The 21,170-nt window shown below is 37.6% G+C and overlaps 1 protein-coding gene across 1 annotated transcript in view; it reads right to left on the reverse strand.

Moving 5' to 3' along the window:
* Positions 1-21,170, reverse strand: part of LOC134527100 (discoidin domain-containing receptor 2-like) — a 787,573-nt gene that overhangs the window by 42,159 nt on the left and 724,244 nt on the right. Inside the window, exons 11-14 of the mRNA XM_063359452.1 lie at positions 19,436-19,870; positions 7,188-7,360; positions 5,331-5,453; positions 3,400-3,509 (exon numbers count right to left, since the gene is read on the reverse strand). Coding sequence (XP_063215522.1) covers positions 3,400-3,509; positions 5,331-5,453; positions 7,188-7,360; positions 19,436-19,870 — 841 coding nt within the window. The remainder of the gene's footprint in view (positions 1-3,399; positions 3,510-5,330; positions 5,454-7,187; positions 7,361-19,435; positions 19,871-21,170) is intronic.

A 21,170-nucleotide genomic window follows, 5' to 3' on the forward strand; every position in this document is an offset into this window, starting at 1 on the left:
GCAATAACAATAATCTGTTTTAATCATTAATTTAAAATTAAAAGTACTGTCGTTAACTTAAAAAAAAATTATTCCCAGTTTAATTTCTTTCATCCCACCACCGCTAAGAAATAGAGAATTCTAGGGTTAATATACCCGCTCAAAAGAGCAAAAGAAGAACACAAAGTTAATACTCAGTAGAGTATTCATAAATATAGGAGAGGCCAAACAATATATATATATTTATTTATTTATTTATTTATTTATTTATTTAAACAATATTCCAGAGTCATAATTCCAAATATAGAATTATTTTTAGAAACAAAATTAAAATATTTTATCTATAGGCTCTTACTTAATTATAATTGGTTAGAATTATAAATTATAATAAGATAAAAGTTGACTAGTTATATTTCCGGTCCATAAAGCGAAAATATACATTTCGTTTATTTTAAAAAAATTCTTGAGTCTCGAGAGTATTAAATAGTCTAGTCTCTCAGCATCCATCTGAATGATTTTAATTTTAAAGATGTTACTAAAACCGCATATGTCATGTTTTCTGATGTTTGCATTGTGCAATACATAAACATATGATGAACAAGCTAATTTCAGCTAATGTCACTGTTACATATAAAAATATTTTCTGTTTATTACAGAAGATTTTCCCCCATGAGAACCATCATAAAGCAGCCATGGCATATGTTCAATAGACATTTATTTTTTTAATAATCATTCCCCTTGTAAGAATCATTCAAAGAAACTTACATTTTTATGGGCAGCTAAATGTTGGTCTAAGGGCGAGACTTCTTCGGTCTCTGAACAACTTCAAGTAAACAAGTTTAAGTAAACATCTTTACAAACGCGAAAGTGTACGGCACACTCCAGTTTGTAAAACGTGTGTTCAGCTCCGAAACCGATTGTCTAATATGGAATGAACGTAATGTGGATCGTGTGTATTTGAGAAAATGTACCTTCGTTAAGGAATTACCATCAGCATTAAAATCAGAACAATAAAATATTTAATTTTTAATTTTTTTTCATGGTAGTCGGTAAAATATTAAATAAACTTGTACCAGGAACTTTCTTTCCATTTTGCATTATTTTCGCAAAGGACTATTTATACTCTCAACACTCAACATCCAATCAGAGGCTTACGTAGAAGAGATGTGGTTTTGAACAGCTTTGCCAACCTGTTTACGTTGAATGAGAAAGTACTTCGAACGATACATGTTCATCGCGGCTGCAACCGCTCTGCAAAGTTGAACCTTGTTTGTGCAGCCGCGCGCTAGGAGACCTTCCCTCGCGCAGTGTGCGGGCGCACAGCTCGGGGCGCCTCACGACGCAGCCGGCAGAGGCGCACCGCCCAGCCCCTGGAGGCACTGCGACGTGTGGGAGGGGGTTATGAGATGCGCCTTCACGTTGCCCCCACCTCCTCCCCACAGTACCGAACCTCCCGTTCCTCCACTCGAGCGGGCGCTGCATAAATCACTGCAAGAACCCCTCGCGCCGCTGATAATTACTGTCACACGCTGACACTTTTTCGCGCCGAAACACCAGAGAGCTGCGTCCTGGGTGGGGAAGGGAGGGGGGCGGGGGAAGAAAAAATATGGGTGGGGGAGGGATGCGAGATGCTTTTTTACGAGCTGCAGCACCGCTGCGGAGGCCTCCCTCAAGAGTTCAACAAGAGATCAGAGGCAGATAGCTCGTTGGGTCCGGAGGGAGGGGGGTGTCCCTCGCCCCACCTCGCGCTCTCTCAGAAGAAGAGGCTCAACGTGACGGAGGTTTTATTAAAGCTATAAATTTATTTTTATATTCCATTAGAATTCCCGATTGTCCGTGTTTCTCCGTGACAACACTCCTCTCTCTTCGCCCATGCTTTCTTTTGTTTCTTGATCTGGCTCCGAGGAGATGCGAGAACGTAGGAGCGCAGTTCTCCAAAAGTTATGAAGCTGACGGATCAAACCAAGTGTTTAAAATAACCATAAATATTAACTTCATAATCATAATTAGTTCAGTTATCCGCTGCAGGATTGTTGAAGCCATAGAAATTTCAGCTCAGATTAAGTCTTGGCTTCACACATCATGTTGATTTTTTAATATTCTTGACATAATAATTAATTAACAGCTATTGGTGTGAATTCATTCCGACAGTTTTAATTTGTTTAGGGATGATACATTTTTTCATCCAATATTTACCAACAAGGGGAGGGTCCGAGTCAGGACTCACAGAATTGGTTTAAACTGTGTGAGTAGAAGCAGGTAGGTGCCCCTTTCACGTTTCTGGAATATCACGCCTAAGTGGGCCCATGGGAGCGAGAAAAGGCTCTTTAAAGATTATAAAGTACAGTTTGAGAGTTATGATTTCATGACCTGCTAAGTCAGTGGCGTGGACTAATGGTCAAGCACATTGTTTGACCAATGACCGGCTCGTGTTCGTTGCCCACTTGTACGATTTTCTTTTCATTATTTTTTTTTATTTCTTGCAATACTAAATATTTATAACATAAATATATATTTTAACAGTTAAATTTTATAATTGGGTGGGGTTTTCAATAAAAGAAACATTTTCGAATATTCAAGCAAGTAATTATATACGCGCTTTTTATTATATAGCATGAAACATTATATTATTTCCATTTTCCAATAAAATAATATATATTTATGACAAATCATGGCAGGCACGTGGTAACACGCTGTTCACAACTGTACAGACTGTTAAAAACTGTAGAAAAAATGTATAGTAATACTCTACTATAGGGGATTTGAAACGGCAGCCACAGCCATGTGCTCTGAACAGGGATAGCACTACAAGTGAACGTTGCTTAACGTTGCTATTGAAGGAAAAAATAGTAAAAATCTTAAATCTTGCTCTACTTTGAACACAATTTCAAAATTTATAATTTTAATCAATGTTTTACTAAATTGAATACATTTTTTTTAATATTTACATTTAAATGTTTTAATATTTTTTTATTTCTGTATAATTAATAGTTTAATTTAGCGTGGGATAAAAAATGAAAATAAATAGTAACGGTACTAGTAAGTAACGAACTTGACCCGGCGGATTGCACTTGACCAGTGCTCCAAGCCGTTCAATTAATGTATGAAAATATATCTCTTAAACTATACTTTAATATCTTTAAAGAGATCTTTCTCGCTGTCTAGGGACCTACCTGCTTCTCCTCACATAGTTGTACAATCCGTGAGCCCTGACTCGGACTCTCCCCTTGATTTGCGTAATTATACAGAACCATTATACACTATTTAGTAAATTAAACATATTTCAGAAGACACCTAAAACGCGCAAATAATAGTTTTGTTGAGTAAATGTGAAAACTAAGACGGCACAAGGGACCAAGCACTTTGTTGAAACGTTATGCCCTCCCAAGCAGTACACGAGAACAATGGAAAGGAACTCACTTCTCCTTCTCGCTGGCGTCGTGCAGCAGGAACTTGACGGCAACGAGACGCTTGCCGAGCGACGCCGCCATTCCGTACTCGGGGATTCCGTCCGCTTCCGCTACGTACACCTGCGACATTCCACACACAATACACGTTCACATGCACACTTCCACTGCGTACAAACACTATACATAACACACAATACTTTTGACATGCACACCTGCATCGTCCCAGTACATTCCACTCTTCCACTGCATAGGCTACAGCTTCAACACAGGACACAGTACATCACATAGTGGACATTCGACATTACACACAATATACACTTAATGCGAAATGTTTATAGTAAAATTTACTTCTGTGGGCTTAGTGGGAGTACTGCTCTGTTCAGCCAAAATCCGGCTTCCGAAAGCTGCAGGATTATCTTAACAGGAAGGAAGCCTCTTTCCGAACATATGATGATTTGTTTCGCTTGTAGATGCCAGAAACTAAAATAAGCTTATAGATAGCATGTGATTCCTACATCAAGTGCAAGTACACTGTGTTCTAAAAATAGCTGCTTTATTACACTTATAACACGACACATTTAAAATGAAAATTTTCTTCATATGTATTGAAACAAATGTAGTTTCTAGACAATGTTAGTGTATTTATTTTTAAAATAATATTTCAAGGCGTTGAGTTTAAAAAAATCCACCAAGTCACTTAAAATTATATCATTTAATTCATTGGTTCGAGTAGAGTTTGATCACTTTTAGCAGCATGGACCAAAAAGGTCGTTCACTTTGAATCAATAAGTAAACACATTTTCAAAGCCACTAAAGATATGTTATTGTTGAACCATTTTATTTTATTTATTATGTTGAATATATTTTTTTTCTTTATAAAACCTCGAACTTACAATTAACATGATAGGTTAATATATTTTACCCAGTGAGCAAAAAACAGAACACTGTTGATATCAATTGAGGTACACAATATTGTGAATTATGTATAGATTATCATTCCTACACCAGCTTTTTAACTACGTTCAAAGAAAACTCGTTTGTGTCCTGCATTTATGAACCAATTCTCGCTCTAGCCACAAACAAAATTTTTAATCTGCGCGGAGAGAAGCATGTCCAACGGGAATCGATAAACGACACCTCGATCAAGTCCCTATGAGAGTCCGGTCATACCACCACTCAGCGAGCGCACGTACATCTTTCCCTAAACAACGCCAGGAATTAAACCACCGCGTTCTAATCGCCCACTACTTAAGCTTTGTAATTTATATCGCCGCCTCACGTCATCACGCCCCACGGACACAGAACTCCCTCCGAGGCCGGCGGGACTCGGTGATGTATATCATTAGGCTGGTTCTTAATGGTCGGCGTGTTTCTTGAGGCGAAAACGGGTCCTGGGGCCGGCTAGCTGCAGGGCGTCTCCTGGTGGGAGGAGGATCGACGACGGCCAATGAGACTCCGGCAATTAATTGCCGTCCGGTCGCGGCAAGGGCGCTCAAAGCGTCGGCATAACAAACACACAAAACAACATGCATGGACTCATGTATCCACAATTATCAAGATTTATTGTTAATGGATCAAACATGTCGTGTAGACATTCCAATTATAAAGCAGTTGAAATGGTAGTAACTGTCAAATCTGCTAACAGGTGGTTACGAATTTGTAATTCAACGGTGTTCGATACGAACTCTGAGATAAGAGAGTGGAATACACTGGAAAACTTGTAATACACAATGAAATTACACTGACATTCAGTTGAGCGAAACAAACTGTAGGAGTCTATTGATTCAAATGAATAAATTTCAATCACTTCTTCTGCCAAATTTCATTGATTTGAAGCAGTTTCAACTATTTCTAATCTAATTCAATAGAGAAATATTGTATGATATTACATCTTAAATTGTCACATTTATTTAAATCTGAAATCACCAAGCGCCTACTCACCGTGCCAAACGCGCCTTCGGCCAGTTTCGACAGCATCCGCAGCCTGTGCCTAGGAAACTCGGGCACTGCTGTCTGCTCCAACCTCCTCTTCAAAGCGCTCAGCACCTCTTGTTGGCTGGGACTCTGAAAAAAATATTCTATTCAACAACCTGTAATTTTCCTGTTTAAGTTTAAATTTGCAACTATTTATAAATCAAGTGAGTTCACAATTAAAAAAAAATAATATTAAATGAAACTGTCTTTGAAAGCTCGTAACTACAATGTGGTTTCATGAGCTCTTAATGTACAGCCATTGGACACCACAATATGCACATAATTTCATTTCGGCGGGGGGGGGGGGGGGCGCAGAGAGAGAGAATATAAACACTTCTCATGTTATTTGCTTTCAAATCATTCCTTTTGTTGGTGGTAATTATATAATTTTTTTAGGATCTTGGGGGTACCCCTCCTCCCTTGCGTATGCCCTATTTCCACACATTCACTGTACCGTATCTAGAAATGGATTGAAGTAACTTACTGGGAAGTGTAACACGACTTAGCTGCCTTGCTGGGGCTGGGTGAATTCCGTAGCGAGAGCTCTTGCTTCACAACATCCACCGAACCCTAGGTGATAAATTATCACTTTACTTGAAAGCTACCCCCTTTCCTTCCCCCTTCTCCACCTACCCCCCTCCCACGCAAAAGACTTCCTTCTCGACAGCGTCGCACGTCGCCCTGGGACGCGATACAACTTGCAGCCAATGACGTCGGGAGGGGAAGGCGGGGTAGAAAATATTGACGCCTCAAGGTGCGAGGGGTGTACAGTTGCCATGCTTCATGTTGACAGTTTGGTTACACTTCTACCTCCCGTCTCGCCCCTCGCCCACCCCATGCTCCGTGTTCTGCAGAATTAATTAGACGACCCCTTTATAACTGGCGCGCCCCGGACGCCTCCGTATTTCCCTCCTCAACCGGGCTATAAATAATTTTCATTCAGAGCCCAGGGAACGAGGCTGGAGAGAGGGAGTCTTGCGGGTTGCAGCACCTCGCAGGGGCAAGAGCGCATGGGAAGGGGGGCTATTCATCATCATTAGGTGCATACTTGGCCACCAGTTCTATTAATTACTTAGCTGCTCTCCCCGCCGCCTGCTGTCGGGCAGAAGGAAATTATTGCGAGCTGTAAATGGGGAGAGTAAAAGGTTCGAGGCAGAATTGCCGCTCACGAGATTTTCCAACCCTACTCACACCACCCCACGACAAGGGTTGGATTTAATACCATGAGCACCAATCAGCTCCTTGGAACATTTGAACATTTTCATGGTGGCCACGTCGTCTTAAGGAGAAAGAACGCACGAGAGATGAGATGAGATTGCTTCTTGCCCTGCAGAGGTTTAGAGATCCTGACCAACAAAGGATCTCCAGCATGGAATTTACATCACAAGACTTCTGACAACCACACTTGTGTGACATCACGAGATCAGTGTAACCAATTGGAGTGAACTTTAATAAGATGTATTGCTCAACAGAGTTCAGGTAAGAAGAATAAATATTTATTTCGTGAAACTATGTTTAATTATTAATCCTTAATCTTTATATAAAGACACGAAATATAAGAGATTTTGGCCAAGTGTATGAATATTTAATGACGTTCAGAAAAATATAATTTTCTTAGGTAAAAATTAAATACCATTCAAAATTCTAAGATTGATGGCGGCATTATTATCGAGTTCAGAGACGTGGATGCTTCTGCTGGACTACTTGAGATGGAGTCGGAGAATCAAGGAAGGAATTTGGGTCAGGAGGTGGGGGTTAAATGGTAGTAGGTACTTCTATAAAACACACCGGTTCACTGTAATGTTGACTCGGCGCCGCACTCACCTTCTTGCCCTTGGAGTCGTCCGCCTTGCTGCCCTTGCCCGAGGACGAGCCCTTCGAGAAGACGCTGTCCTTGTCGCTGGCGGCGCTGCTGACGACGGGCAGCGGCAGTGTCTGCTCGGGGCTGAGCAGTGGCAGGGTGCCCAGCTCCGGCACCGCGTAGTCGTACGACGTGTCTGCGCAAGTCAACGGCTACGTCAGGAGCGATAACACACAGGAACACCAGGGAAGTAATCATCCCTGCGCTTTCCTGGCGTGTTTTCGGGGAACCAGGATGGCCAGGAACCTTGATTCCAAGCTGGAGTCATCTGGAGTGTAGATATAGTCTGTTACAACTGCGTCAACTCGTTCTATACTTTCTAGGGGCATCCATTTTATCGGTAAACGATTTCAAGACTAGCTGCTTAGTTAAACACTATGGCATAGTTTGTGTTTCGCGATTGGTTTGACTTCCTTTCAAGTAAATATCTATTGTCGGTACCAAATCCCAGCCATTGTGTGCGGAAGCAAACGTGTCCTGTATGGCCAGGCAAAATAAAAGTAAAATATTCTGCTGCAGACGGCCACCAATTACAATGAAGAAAACCGCTTGCGCAGACATAACACCTTTTCACAATTCAAAAAGTGGTCAGATTTTTTTCGTGAAAAATACCTGTCCTTAACGATAAACTACGACAAACATTACATGCAGGTCTGACCTTTTGGTTCATTGGATAGAGATTTTGGCTGGTGATTTAAAGGCCTTGGGTTTTAAATTATTCTGATACCAGGACTGTGTATTGTGCTGCAAATTTGACTCCACACCACACTCTTAGATATCCTACCTCGATACCTCTCATAAACTGCTGGTAACCTCCCAGATAAATCGCCAGACCATCACTGGACGACCCCAGGATATACTCAGATCATAAATGGACACCCATAATACACTGCCTGGGCCCTCCCTGGAAGCTCGCAGTCATATAGTTGTAGTTATGCTCCAGGAACGCCTTGTTCGTATCTTCTTTTTGACGTGACAACGTCTAATAAATCAATGAACGTTGGCTGCACGCACCAAAAAGTGTCCCCTTACGCACATTGTTCCGTTACGCTATGTCCCGTTACGCTCATTGTACCATTGCGCCGCATCTATCTCTCTTCCACTCGACTGTTTATAAAGTGAAGTGAAAAGTTAATGTGGTTTTCATTGCTTATTACAATAACAATTTCGGCAATAAAGGTTAATTATTATTCTTGCATTTTAAAAATCTGATTACTAGTATAATTTCAAGTATTTTTTTTATTATTAAAATAAAAATTATTCAATTTTATTCATAAAGTATGCAATCATTTCATCAATGTTTTGTTATGACGTTGTCACGTTAAACTATCGTCCATAAACCGACTTTACAGACAACCAATTTTTTAGTTTTGGCTGGGCTCCTAAAGACTAATAGATAATGTCTATGGTCACACTTCGATTAAAGTTAGTTAGAAAAGTGATATGTCCTAATGATCTCTGGGCCAAGGAAAAACCAATCTCACAAAAAAATACCTAATCAGTGTGTTTCTTTCTAGAACCAGAATTAACTCTATACTGTGTCTAAGGCTCTTTCGCTGCTTCCAAGTTTTATCTCCCGGCAAGATTGAATTTGAGTGGGGCAATTGATTTTTTTTTTTTTTACTGGTTTATTGGTTCCCCACCCTTTGGATGTTAAAAACTGTGGTCCGATGCAGAGGGGTAATTTCAGGTTTTTAACTGAGGTGGCAAGGCGTACCGGGGTCTGGTGTATGTTGGTGTGTGTTGGTGTGTGTGTGTGTGTGTTGGTGTGTGTGTGTGTATGTATGTATGTGTGTGTGTGTGTTGGTGTGTGTGTATGTGTGTGTGTGTAGGTGTGTGTGTGTGTGTGTGTGCGCGCGCGCGTGCGGAATGCCGCCACGTTTAAGGGGGTCCTAGGGTCCTCCCCAGAGAAATTTTCAAAAACTAGCATTAAATTGTTTTTTTTTTTTTTTTTAGTTTTTCAGACTATTTTCACTTCAAATCACTAAACAATTGCTAACATTCTCAAATGATCCTAAAAGAGTAATTTATATTATTTAATTAATAACCAAAACATTTGTAAAGTAGATATCAGTTACATACAACGCAAGAGTATGGCTATCTTTAATTTTTGTGGGTTCTGCCTGATATTTTATCATGTAATTTTTTTAATAGTGAAATTTTTACTTGAAAAGGGAATGGCTAAATACTGTGTTGGGCAGTCCTGGGGTGGCAACTGCCACCCCTTGCCCCCCTTATAATTACGCCTATAATCTGATGAGACCCGAAAGCTCTAGTAAAAATGTGGCCATGTAAAACATCCATAAGACTTATCAAAACTCTTTAAGAACTAAAGCTTATTGGGCGATTAAAAACTGCAAGGCATTGCATATGGATTGGAATGTTCAACAAGTCACACAGTCCTTGGACTTGAGGAGGCCAATTTTCGCAGTTGAAAAATGCTCAACCCAGCCATGAACTTAACCCGTGACCATTTGTCCCACCAGCCTACAGCCTACAGCTTTGACCATAGATCAAACAGGTCTGATTTCATTGGAAGCCTTCATCGGACAAGCCTCGCTGCGCTAAGGCTCACGCAAGCGTACCACGATGCCACACGTGTGTCATCACATATTACATGCCGGAACTCACCCGAAACAATGTCGTTCCCTCGGGCCCAGCACTTACTGGCGTCACGGAAAATTTCGAGTGAAATCCAGAGATTGAGAGCATGGCCCAGCTAATTATAAAAAAATTCTTTACCCAACAGCAAACTTTTCAGTTAACTTTAACCGCGGTATTTGTTTTCAATACATCCCAAGCGGTGCAAAAAAAAGTACTTTAAATCTTACACGAGCATTTCAATATTAAAATTATCAGTGTTCTGTTTTCATAAAAGCTTTTCCGGTTTTAAAACTTTTTTTTAATTACGAAGTTTATCTGCTACAAACCCTAACTAGAATTTTAATTTTTTTTAACAAATTCACGAAAACATTATAAGGTTTTCAATGATTGTAATTGTCAGTAAAATGCCAAAATATAATCTTTTAAGAATTAAGTGTAATAACGTGGGTTAAAGATACTGCTGGGACACTAGAGAAATATTTATATATTAAAGTAATATACTTAAGTTTATTAAATAGCTTGAAGTGCAGTTGTCAGTTGAATTGTTTAAATGTTCAATTTTTTTTGTTTCTCTATCCTGACTTATTATAGAAATAAAGCTATTATATAAGTATGTTAATGACCATATTTAATATTCTTTATAGTAATTTTTTTCAATGCAATATGTAAACAAATATCAGATAAACAGGGAGATTTCTTTATATTGAATTAAAGTTTATAAAATGCTCCAATAAAACTTAAACTTTTTTATATCTCTCAAATAGTATCACTCGCTCTCACAAGTTCAATTACTTATATCTAATAGCCATATAAAAGTAAAGGACAAGTTTTATACAACATATTCTAGATTTTTATTAAATTAAATAACATTGGAGCAGTGGCTGGCAACTAAGACGTTATATTTTAAACATTAATTTTTATAGTTATCTACTCTTATGAAAACCAATCTTCCAGCTTAAATAAAATCACTTTTACAAGATTAAGTTATAAAAAATACGCCAAAATCACTATGTATAAGAAGGCAACTAACTACACGAATGATTTGGTTTACATTTTATGAGAATACACTATATGCAAAACTCATTAATACCAAACAAAAGTTACTAGTAGTGTCCTACCAGTGCTTCTAAAACCTACAAATTAATTTTAAAAACCTTTTACAGTAAATAAAATACCAAAATTCAAATACAAAATTGCATTATAATAAACTGAAATATATAGGCAATCCTGTTAAGTATGATCAAGTTAAATGACAGTACTCTTGAGCTTAAAAAAATGCAAGGAAAAATGGAGCGTTACAAAATGATGACATATTTTTATTTCATATAAGCTCTTACCATAGAGCCGTTATAATATCATTTCTGGAGTCTAAATTTAAAAAAAATATCATTTTAACTAGAAAAAATTAACAACCGTTATTACAAAAAAATTAATAGAACTAAAGTTTTTTCTTGGAATGTTTATTAAAAATTATTTCAAACAACGCAATGATTCCAAATGAAGTCGTTAAAACTTTGAAAGAATTAATTTCTTGTTTTTACCAGGAGAATGTTATTATCAATTTCAGGTTTTCTGTAGCCAGATTTTCTCTCATTTACCTCTTAAAGAGGAGAGCTATTTGAGGGATCAGCCAACTGACGTGAAAACTGAGCACCGCGCGGATAAAATAGCGTTGCTCGCAACTGAAAAACGCATCCTCTATACGCCCATTGTCGAGCCAGAGGCGTGTGTATAACACTGAATGCCCGGCCCCGCATTCACTGCTGCCTGTTTATTGGTTGAAATGGGCGATTACGAGGCGAAACTGTGCTAATAAGCGTTTCGCGTGTCCGCGATCAAATTGTATTCCCATACCTGGAGGGGAACCAACCGGGCTTAATGGATTTCGCCATCGTTGTTATTGGGACGCAGGATCTCGGCTTAATGTGTTAAACAGAGTTCGCATTGAAATCGCTACCCAGTTTTAGCCCGACCTACATGCGAGTGTTGTTTTTTAGAATACTGTATGCAAATGAATCATTACGTGCATATGGAGTTCAGCACTAAACTACATATGTACCGAATGATCGCAATATTTTAAGCAGATTTTAGGTTCAAAATTTCTTTTCGAGGAAGTTTTAAAAATAAATTAAGTTTTATCATTCAAATAAAATTGAGCAAATAAAGGGAACTGATTTTAAATCATGCGCTTTGCTGTCGTCCATGATATTTTTCTTTACACAAAACGACACGCATTCAGCAACATCGAAGTAATAATCTGACGCACAATTTCAGCGCACAATACGTCACGCATTCATCGAAATATAATGGCTCATTTTCGCCCATATCAACGAAAATCCTCACAGTCATCATCGCAAATATTCGCAATTATCTTGAGCCATTTACGTACATCTTTACACTCATTGACAATCACCCAATGTCTTCTTCGTACATACACCTTCACTCACCTTTCGCACAAATATACGCACTCGACAAATATATTTACAGCCATACTCACTCATTTCTGTACACTTCGCTCTCATTTATTTACTACTGAATTAATTTGTTGGAGTTTTTTTTTATAAAGAGTGATGATTCTGTCCATAAAATAATTTATAAAAATAGTACCTTCTTCTCAAACATTTATTTTATAAATTATCTTGTTCGTACAAAAAAATCTTATTTAATTTACAGGATGAATTAATTTTATAACGCATTTTTACGAAGATGTATACACAAGTGAAGCCTATGACTTTTGTACATTTAAACAATTAACGAATGTTTAATTTGTCATCTTTGGTTTACGTTAAACGCATTTATAGTTTAAAGTGAGCATGTTTTTGCGACAATGTAAACATATATTCGCGTTGAAAGAGATAAAACTTTATGTGTTTTACTTCACTACAGTGCTGGTGGCTTTAATTATATATGAAAAATTCTTCATCCCGAAATATATCAGGAATATACTTGGAATAAAAGGAAGCTTCTGAGACGTGGCTGAAACAGCGAACGAATCTGGCCACATTGCACTGAACTAACCCCGGTGGATTTCATTCCGCTAGAGTTCGCGAGAATCCCAAGCCACGTATAGGTATATATAAGTAGCTGCACATTCTCAGCCACTGCATCGGCGGAAATATGATCACATTCTTCACATGAGGCGAAATGGAGATGGCTCCAGAACTCATGAATAAAATACCAGTTCGGAATGAAATAGGAGGTAACTTCGTCGGTCGCAATCTTTGAGATTGGGTTCAGCTATTCACGACCAAACTACGGGCACATGTTCAAATAGTAACATAAAGAACCTGTGAAACAAACGTATCTACAATAATTCACGATGTAAAATCATGTACTTTTAAAATTATACTTTATTCGAAAACGGTTTTATATCAAAAAAGTATTTCATTCGATTAAGTATACATCTATCCTAACTAAGGCAAAAAAAAATCTTAAGCTCTGACAATACATTAGAATATGTAAAAGTTAAAAAAACTTGATTAATTTTTTATAATGCCAGTTAACTTACGTATTACTTTTCTGAATAAAGACTGAATGTACAAATATATCATAAAAGTTAGTTTTTTTTTACTTATGTCATTATTTTTGTATTGATGCTTGGTTCTGAGTTACTAATTGTGAATTTGGAATGTTCTAAATTTTACCACTAAAGGAATAGAATAAAGTAACTTTAGTTTCAGATTTAACACATATCTCAGGAGCTAATCGAACGGGAACAAACCATTATCATGTAAAACTAACAACGTTTTTCACCACTATAGAGAACTTCTTAACCTAAAGCGGTAAAATGGAATTAATATCCTTTTTAATTATAAATAACCATTTCTTCAAACGTCATGAAATAAAGATTAACTCATTGGGTAAGCATTCCTAATAAACATACATAAACTACCTAATGTTTTTAACATTTACCTTAAATTACAGACTTAAATGGAAAAAAGTGTAATTTTTTATAAAATAAATAAATATCATCTATGAAGTTTATCAAGCCAAATTTAAGACAAATTTATAAACAACAAGAATATAAATTTACTCAACTCACTCCACCTATATTTCATTATATATTTAAAAAATTATATCTCTGAACTTATGGCTATGATTTTTATATTATTACGATATAAAATTTATAATTTATACTTAACAAAATTATAACTTTAAGGGTTGTAAAGAGTTAATTAAATTTATATTGAAATTCATATATAATAAGTTTATAATGTCTAAATTACGAAAATCAATGACTAACAAACTTACAGAATACCTTATTTTTTTTATTCTAAATAAAAAATTAAGTATGTTATTATATAATAGGATATTATAAGTGATGAAACTTAAGCGGAAAGAGTATAATTTCGCCTATATTTCATTCTTAAAAAGTAATGTAGAATAAACAATTTTCTGGTTTTTAAAATTTTATTACAAAATGCCTAAACCATTTTTCAATAAAGTTTTTTTAAAAGACGTCACTAGTATTTGATTTTTTTAAAGACTTGGAATGTATAACGCACATAAAATAATATATAAATATAGCATTTATGCAATTTTTTTTATTTTAAATTAGGTTTGAAGGGCGCTGGTTTGATATTAAGACAAACTTTGATTGAATCTGAATGTTACCCCTTAGGAGGATTGGTTTTGTTAAGGCTATGCATACCACCGGCCCTATTAAAGTGTGAGGATAAGACATTTTACACAACTTACATATTTTACATTTAAAATAAAGTGATGCCCGCTTTATTCTCAATTACAGCCCTGGAGGCGAAGAATATTATGATTGAGAACAGAGTGCGATTTTTTTAGTAAATAAGTGTCTAAGAATCCACATACAATGTAGGTAAGAAACAGGATTTTTCTTTACTTTAAAAAATTATATATTATTAATTGTTTCACATTAATTTATTAGTTATGTATGAATTTGGCATGATCCACGTTAAAAGAAAAGTTACAAATACAATTATATGAAACCACTCCTTAATGAAGTGAAAAAAAGGTAAGTTTAACTATGGGAATTAAATATATCTTCGGAAACACCTAAACTGGGGATAAGAAATTGTGACACTTTATTGACATTAAAAATAAATAGGCTGATATGTTATCACTTTTTAAATTCCTACCCTAAATATGAATGAAAAATTACTTATACTTAAAATACAGTTGTTTTATTGCATCTATGTTTTCAGATAAATATTTTGGAATAAATGACATACTTATATGATAATACCAACACTATTCTGGAATTTGAAATAATAAAGCCACCAGCGTTACAATTGTTTGGTTATGAAGTTTAATCTCACCAGCATTTCGAACAGTTTAGGTAACATTACTTACTTATCACATTCGTTTGTTTCATTGGTAATGATACTATTTGAGGTACCTACGTAATTTCTATTTCTCTCTTCCCCCCACTTTTTTTTTTTTTGCAAATTCATCGAATGCTATTCAAACAAGACATTTTACTATAGATAATCTTTATAAGGCCATTTAAACCTGTAATTGACAAATAGAGGAACGCAATAAATGTAATGGATCTAATAAATGAACATTCCTAATTATCACACTCAAATCATCTGTGTTAAATAAAATGATATAAAAAACACATTCATCAAATATTCAGATATACTCCACATTAAGTTAAACTTATTTATTTCACACATTTTATATTTTATTGGTTAATAGGAAGGCAGTCGTCTTCTCACTGCAACAAAAATAAAATGAAAATTCTTTAAAATATACAGAATTGAAAAATAAAATACACATCAAACAAAAATATTTAATCTCTTTTTCTATAAAAATAGAACAAATCAATATAAAAAGAACCAAAAATGGTTATAAATTATTTAGAAACGGTGTTTTTTCCAAGCAAACTCCTTTGAGTAATTAATTGAAGGCAAAAATAATGCATGGTGCAGTTTTGTAAATAAGAAAAACAAAGAGCGAAAACAGTTAGAATCTAACACGAAAACCTATTGCTGTTGAGAGCAGCGCCTTAAAACTGAGTGGCCTGAGCGGAGGGAACCAGGTCATCGCATTGTAGTTACACTTAGGGTCCGCTTAAGGCAGGCATGCCCGCGAATGACGAATGGACGCCCCCGCCCCACGGCCCCCGCCTTGCCTTCCGACCAATTCCCAACAGCGCGAGATAAGCGCGGCGGGGAAATGGGCTGGTAGCACCGAGTCACAGATAATGAGCGGGGAAGTTATCGGGCTATAAACCACAGCCGCGCGGCGATGGTCCACATAGATCGGACCCCGCGCGCTCCGAGGCCATTAGCAGACAGAGCAGAGACACGCGGCCGGCACAGAACACCTTCCCGCGACAACAGGGGAGTTATAAACCCCGGCTGTGTCCAAAATGAAGTTCGTCTATCCTGCTGGAAGCGTAGTTCAGATGTATTTCTCAGCTGTGCAATAAATTATCCACTTAACAAATTTGCCTTCCAAACGTTATATATAGTTCCCCAAAGGAAGCGACCGGGAAGAAGAAAAAAAAGTTGAAAGCGACCACGATGCGATGGCATAAAATCATAGTTGTCTGCTTAAGTATTATTAGTTACAGTAATTTCTGGCTGTGTGTTAAAATTAATGTATGTAGTAAAATGTTTTTGTTCGCCTTTTTAAAGAAATGTCCAGCTTTTTGAATGCAGTAAAATAATTTATTGGGCTACTTAACATATTTCAAATGATAACATGGACATATAATATTATATTATTTGAACTATGGAATAGAAAGAACATTTGCGCATAAGCTAGCAAACAATAAATACTACTCAAACTTTCCGATTAAGGTTTAACCATTTATTTTATTTTCATTTGTACTGAAGGACTAACAAAGCGTTAGAAAGTTTGCAAGGTACACACAAACCAAAAGAAAATATGAGTCGTTACACCGAATATCTGTTGGCTACATAACTGTAACAATGTTGTGTAGAGCATAACTATTTACGAAAAAACATAGATACTAATAAACATTTAAGCCCTTCCTTTTATATGAAGTTTAAAATTTAAAAAAAAATATATTCTTCCTACTGGTACAAAAGGCTGTGTGCACTGTAATAGTTCAAAAGTTTAAAATTGTGAAATGAAGGAAATTATAAAATGACAATAGATTTTAGTTTAATCTCATACATGCCATTGTAACTTTAAATAAAACATGTTTATATAATCTATTACAACGATAATTCAATTTTTAGCTAAATCTGTTTATTGATAATACATAAATATTGTTCTATGTAAAAAAAAATATTCACTAGTTTCAACGAAGTTACGTGAATTGTGAATCTAAATTAAAAATAACTGTCCTGTATTTTATCCTTTCTTGTAAAAGTTAAGTTTCAGGACTGGATAACCATTAATTGAATTTTTTTATTAACAACGCAATAAATAAATACAACTAGCTATGCTTTGTCAAATTTGGTTATTTTAATCTTTGTTATATTGGTAATTTCGGTGGGTGAATAGTTATAGCAAGAGAATTTGCCAATAAGTCGAAGTGAGAGAAGATGCACAGCTGTAGCCCCACACGTCAGAGGCAGCCACAGGGCCCCGCATCGATGCTTTTCATTTTCATTTGTAATTCAATGGGAAAAGCAAAATGAAATTATTATTATCTTGTAACTTAATGTGGTGGTCAATACTTTTGTCAATTAATGATTTCATGTAATCAAAACTTTCTAAAAAAATGTTCTATTTACAATATGCATATGTGATTATACCATAAATTTAAACTTAAAGGATTTATAAAACTGACCCGAAGATAATTTATCAGGAAATGATTCCCAACCATCGTCGAACTTCAAGTTCCAGGTTGGGTGAACACGTTATAAATCGCCCAGGGGAGCGCCTCCATAGAAGTGGATGGCCCAGGGCCTCGCGCAGTCTAGGGCCACGCTGGCGGCAGCGACAAGCGACCAGCGACTGGGGGATGAGATGGGCTCGCCGCGCGGGGAAGCAGTCGACGACGCGACGTGCGAAAGACACGAGGCCGCGAGAAGTCGCCGCGAGCAGCAGCCAACCAGCGCATAAACGGTTGTCGCGAGCGGGTACGCGGAGGAATGGGGGGAGGGGGGTCGATAGGGCTAGGCCCCTCGGGTGCGGCGGAGCTACTTAACATTTATAGCTCATTACCGAGGCCGAGGAGAGGGGGAAGTTCGCGCCGGGCCGGCACCGCTGGCAACAGCCCTCAGCAACAAGATGGAACAGCGCGTTAGTTAGATTGGTGAGGGCGAGATAAGCAGGGCCGGAGAGGGGCGGACAAGATATTCCACTCGGGCAATTAAACGGAGCGCTTGATTGTGAGGGCGGTGAAGGCTCCAGGTGCCTCTAGAGATTCCGCGTGGGAAACGAGAAGCTACACAACGAAGACGACGCTTACAGCTCTCGTCGGCCGTGACTAATCCGGACGCAGGCACTACAGAATAAACCTGCAAGAGCAAAAAACACACACACCCACATCTATCAAATTGGGTTTCGTAGTTACGACCGGTATGAATGTGAAAATATTTGTTAAACCATCCTTATAAACATATTTTAATATTAACATTCTTTTATTTAATTTGTTAATACCATTAAAAAAACAATTTTACAGGTCTCTGAATTGTTAGATTTTTATTATAAATATCACCAAAAATGAGTTTTAAATGCCATTTTCTTCAACTCGACGCGAGAACTACACAGATGCGTTAACTTGCACATTTCACTCAGTTCGTACAGCCCTTGCGAAGTCTCCTCCGGGGACAAGTACGTATAAGTATATACTTCAGGCGAATTCAGATACGGTCTTAGATGATCGGATCAGACACAACTGGTAAAATTTCTTCGCGTATTGAGAAACGTGGTGGACGGTGCCGTAGCCTGTGGGTTTTCTCAGGTTACTCCAGTGCTGCATACCTCACTCCATCTCACCTCATGCATTCTCCAGACTGGCCGGAACAACAGGGCTGTCCCTCGGTAGGGCAGTCGGCCCCTGCGAGTGTCAGCCTCATTCCACCCATGAAGACCCTGCCCAAGGCGGGAAACTACAAGTCTATTTTCATATTTTATTCTCGCAGATAATTTCAGTTAGTGACACGAATTATTTTGCCCACTGCAACGATATTAGAGGATATATCCCGTTCTAGGTAATTATTTTATTTGTACGTTTAACACGGTTAAATTTGAAGACTTTTTTAAGCGGCTGCTACCAAGATAATTAAATACATATTGTGCATACGCTATGCATAATTATCAGGAAAATTGTAATTTTTACCTTTTTGTGAAGTATGGATAAGGAGAACCAAATAATAAATATTTGAAAATTTTGGAGTTTAAGGGCATTGTTCGTGGCTACTGTGTGTTATGGTTAAAATTTATTTCAGAAAAAAAAATTAAACAATTTTTTTCAGCCTTTTAAAATCATAAAGCTCTCAGGATTTTATAAAGACAGATAAAATTAAATATATTTTTTTAATAATCCAGTAAAATGACGTGAAACACAGAAATGCTCCAGATTTATATTCCAGTTCATTATCCTTATCCATACTGCAACTTCACCTGGCTGGTACCTATGGTCATGCAGAAAGCATGCGCTGTACGAGTGTGGGAGCCGGGAGCCGGGAGCGGGAGCGGCGAGCACCTGACTGCGTGGCGGCGCACTTGTCGAGCAGGTCGCGCATCTCCATGACGACGGTGCTGTAGCTGTAGTAGGGCGCGTACTTGAGCGCCTGGTAGGGCTCCTGGTAGTCGTCCAGCCTCACGTCCACCAGCAGCGCGGACGCGGGGTCGGCCTGGCGCCCCGCCGCCTGGTTGCAGTTGTCGTCCACGCCCGGCTCCTTGGCGCAGTAGGACGCGAGCGAGGCGCCCTTCTCGGCCGTGCCGCTCGCGCTGTCGGGCGGCAGATGCTGGTGGCCTGGCAGCGCCGGCTTGGCCGCCAGCGGGCTGGCGAAGCACTTGCGCTGGCGGTGGCGCGACACGATCAGGTAGATGGCGACGGCGAGCAGCAGGATCACGGCCATCAGCACGCCGATGATCACCGCCATGTAGGTGTGGTCCTCCTCGCGCGCCGTCGACACTGCCGCCGCCCGACAACAACACAGCACCCTGCGTTCCTGTGCTCGCTTTGGACATACAACTCATGGCTATATGAAATACGTATTCCAGATAATCTTTACTAATACTATAAATGGGAAAGTGTGCTTGTCTGTGTCTCCTCCTTTCAAGGAGCAACAGAGAAACGGATTGAAATGATTTTTTGCATATAGATAGTTCGTGGCTAGAAATTGACATGGACTACATGTAATTATTAAATTCCATCCCTAAGGGAGTGAAAAAAGAGTAAATTCAGTTAAATAATAGAAAATCATAGGAGTTAGGTCATAGCTACACAAACATGAGTTTGTGTCATTTCTCTATGTCCGCCACGGAAGCCACCGGTAGAATGACCTCCCACCAATATTACCGATGCAGTCTACTGTATGTCACTGCACACATATTGTTTGGATCTGCTAAAGGGTCCTGCCGCCATATTAGTTTAATTTTCGCCTGCTATAGTGCAGTATTCATTTGTTACTGTGACGTCCACCATCTTGGCATTTCGCCGCCATATTTAAAAGCTTCAATTTTTAAGCTATAAATTCGAGGAAAATTCCAATAATCATAAAAAAACACATGTTAAATTATGATTCATTCGATCAGCTTCTATCCTTAGTTCTATTATTGATCACTACAAAAATTTTTATTCTAGGTATAAACCACTTACATAATAAACCATGTTCAAAATCCTAAAAGCCGTTAAGTTCCACATCTACCAGCCTCCAAAAAGCCGATATGGCACCCATCTTGGAAATTAGTAGGTACCTAATATTTGACCAATAATTTCTGAAATAATTGCTAAAATCATTAAAAAAAATATTAATGTAAAAAATGTTTTGATAGAAAATCATTCACAATTCCATCCTTGACGGATTAAAAAAGTTAATTTAATTTAAATTACCTGTAAAGTGACATTTTCAAGAAAAAGAAGAAAAAAACTATTTACAAAAAAATTCAATGTAATTTATACAAATACAAAAAATCAAGCATTCATAAGCTTTTCTTACTTTCTACAATCTTGTTATCTTTAAAAGATTTGTGCAATGGGAGTGCATGACTTGATGTAAGTTTTTGGACATACGCCATTGCTAAGAACTTTTTCTGTTGAAGAAAAACTAATAAATAAAATAAATAAATAAAAATAAAAATAAAAATACTCAAAAAAAGATACAAAAAACACACAAAATTAAGCAAACAATTGCTGTTGTCAACAAGGATATGAACACCACAAAATATTCCGAAACAGGAATATGGTCAGCAAACAAAGAAAAAACAAAGAA

This window comes from Bacillus rossius, chromosome 1 (genome assembly GCF_032445375.1).
Source record: "Bacillus rossius redtenbacheri isolate Brsri chromosome 1, Brsri_v3, whole genome shotgun sequence".
NCBI lineage: Eukaryota > Metazoa > Arthropoda > Insecta > Phasmatodea > Bacillidae > Bacillus > Bacillus rossius.